Source organism: Propithecus coquereli, unplaced genomic scaffold, assembly GCF_000956105.1.
Source record: "Propithecus coquereli isolate 6110/MARCELLA unplaced genomic scaffold, Pcoq_1.0 Scaffold314, whole genome shotgun sequence".
In the NCBI taxonomy this organism is placed as follows: Eukaryota; Metazoa; Chordata; class Mammalia; order Primates; family Indriidae; genus Propithecus; species Propithecus coquereli.
Window position 1 is genome coordinate 2,507,602 of NW_012148775.1, and position 1,816 is coordinate 2,509,417.

At 46.1% G+C, this 1,816-nt stretch overlaps 1 protein-coding gene across 1 annotated transcript in view; it reads right to left on the minus strand.

Annotated features, from left to right (window-relative positions):
* COQ5 (coenzyme Q5 homolog, methyltransferase (S. cerevisiae)) overlaps positions 1–1,816 on the minus strand; it is a 50,959-nt gene that overhangs the window by 35,312 nt on the left and 13,831 nt on the right. The window contains 1 exon segment of the mRNA XM_012650184.1: positions 1,261–1,623. Coding sequence (XP_012505638.1) covers positions 1,261–1,623 — 363 coding nt within the window.

The following is a 1,816-nucleotide window of genomic DNA, read 5'->3' on the forward strand; positions in this document are numbered from 1 at the left end:
ACGGGGTCTCGCTCTTGCTCAGGCTGGTTTCGAACTCCTGAGCTCAAACGATCCGCCCGCCTCGGCCTCCCAGAGAGCTAGGATTACAGGTGTGAGCCACCGCACCCGGCCGGAAACAAGTATTTTAAAATATTAAACAGAAAGCCAAATGTAAAATTTACCTTTTTTTGTTTTTTGTAGACACAGGGTCTCGCTATGTTGCCCAGGCTGGTCTTGAACTCCTGGCCTCAAGTGATCCTCACACCTCAGCCTCCCAAAGTGTTGGGATTATAGGCATGAGCCACCGCGCCCAGCCCTAAAATTTACATTTTTAAGCTAGCACCCCAATCATCCATTTTGAGCTTGCAGTGGACTCCTAGAGACATGCAGTCACTTGCCTATCTGCTGCTGGTATCTACTGTGGTAGGCAAGTTTGAGGAGTACTATTCATGAGTGTTTCTTTGACTGTATCAGTTGGGTCCTCTGAAAAACAGATGCTGAGATGGAGGAAGAAGTGCAGAAGGGAGGAGGGCAACACTTGGGGAGAATGAAAGGAAGAGGAAGACAGAGCAGGAAAAGCCTTTAAGACCTCCATGCAGATCTGAAAAAGCCCCAGCCTATGCAATAAGGAACTTTGGAGCAAAGACTGGCTGCTGAAAGCGTCCTGCTTGGGAAATGTCCAGCCCCACAGTGCTCAGCCATTGGCTGGGGGCTGCCAGGAAAGAGCCTGGCCTTGCTTGAAACTGAGGCAGAGGTTGCTGGTGCTAATAGTCGGAGGCTGTTAGCTAACCCTAGTCCTTGTGACTAAAAGGCAAGTCTTTCTTGACAGGAGATCCAAGCTCCAGTTCTGCATCAATCAAACCAGCCTAGTGCTGATAGAATGGAATGGCTCAAGAATGGGAACGGTACACTGAGGTCATCTTGGAGCTGCTACAAATTGAAAGCAAAATTTCTGTCTCAGGGTCCACAAGCTGAGATCTAAACATTCTGCTCCAAGTGGGGATCTGCCACTTAAAAGCTGTATGACTTTGAGTAAGATTCTTGATCTCTTTTGGCTTTATTTCCCCTGTCACCTAGGGCTGGTATTCTAGCTCAATGGGTTGGTGAAATAATGTATATAGCCCCACACAAACGGACTCAGCCACACAAATTGTCTTCAACACCTGCCCATCTATAAGTTTTTGAAAGCTGGAAAATAAAGCATTTCACCACTTTACATATTCCAGCTTATTTTATAAACATCCACACATTTCCTCTGTGTCCCCTTTCTGTAGGACTCACCAGCTTTGTGTCCTTGAGCAAAGGCTTTCTGCCTTCCCACCTTTAGCATTTCCTTGTTGATGTCACAGACCATGACGTGGGAACCACCCAAGGAATCCTCTTCATTCTGGTATTTTTTGGCAATTTCTTCCCAGGACAAATTTTGCTGAGCCCTTAACTGCCTCTTCTGCTTTCTCTGATGCTGTGCCTGAACATAATTAAGGAACCGGAATGCAATGTCACCTGTAGGAAACCAACAGGAGGAAAGATGCAGATGAAAAGAAAAACACAAAGGAAGAAATAGTATTTCCTAAACCAAAAGGAACAACAAAGGTACAGGAGTGGATGAGTGTTTGAAAATGGAAGTTTCTACTCATTTCAGCACTAACTTTTTTTTAAGAGATGAAGCTTCACCGTGTTGCCCAGGCTGGCCTAGAACTCCTGGGCTCAAGGGATCCTTCTGCCTCAGCCTCCACAGTGGCTGGGACTATAAACACACACCACTCTTCCTGGCTAGTCTTTTTTTATAATGTAAAAACAATTTTTGGCCGGGCACAGTGGCTCACACCTGTAATCC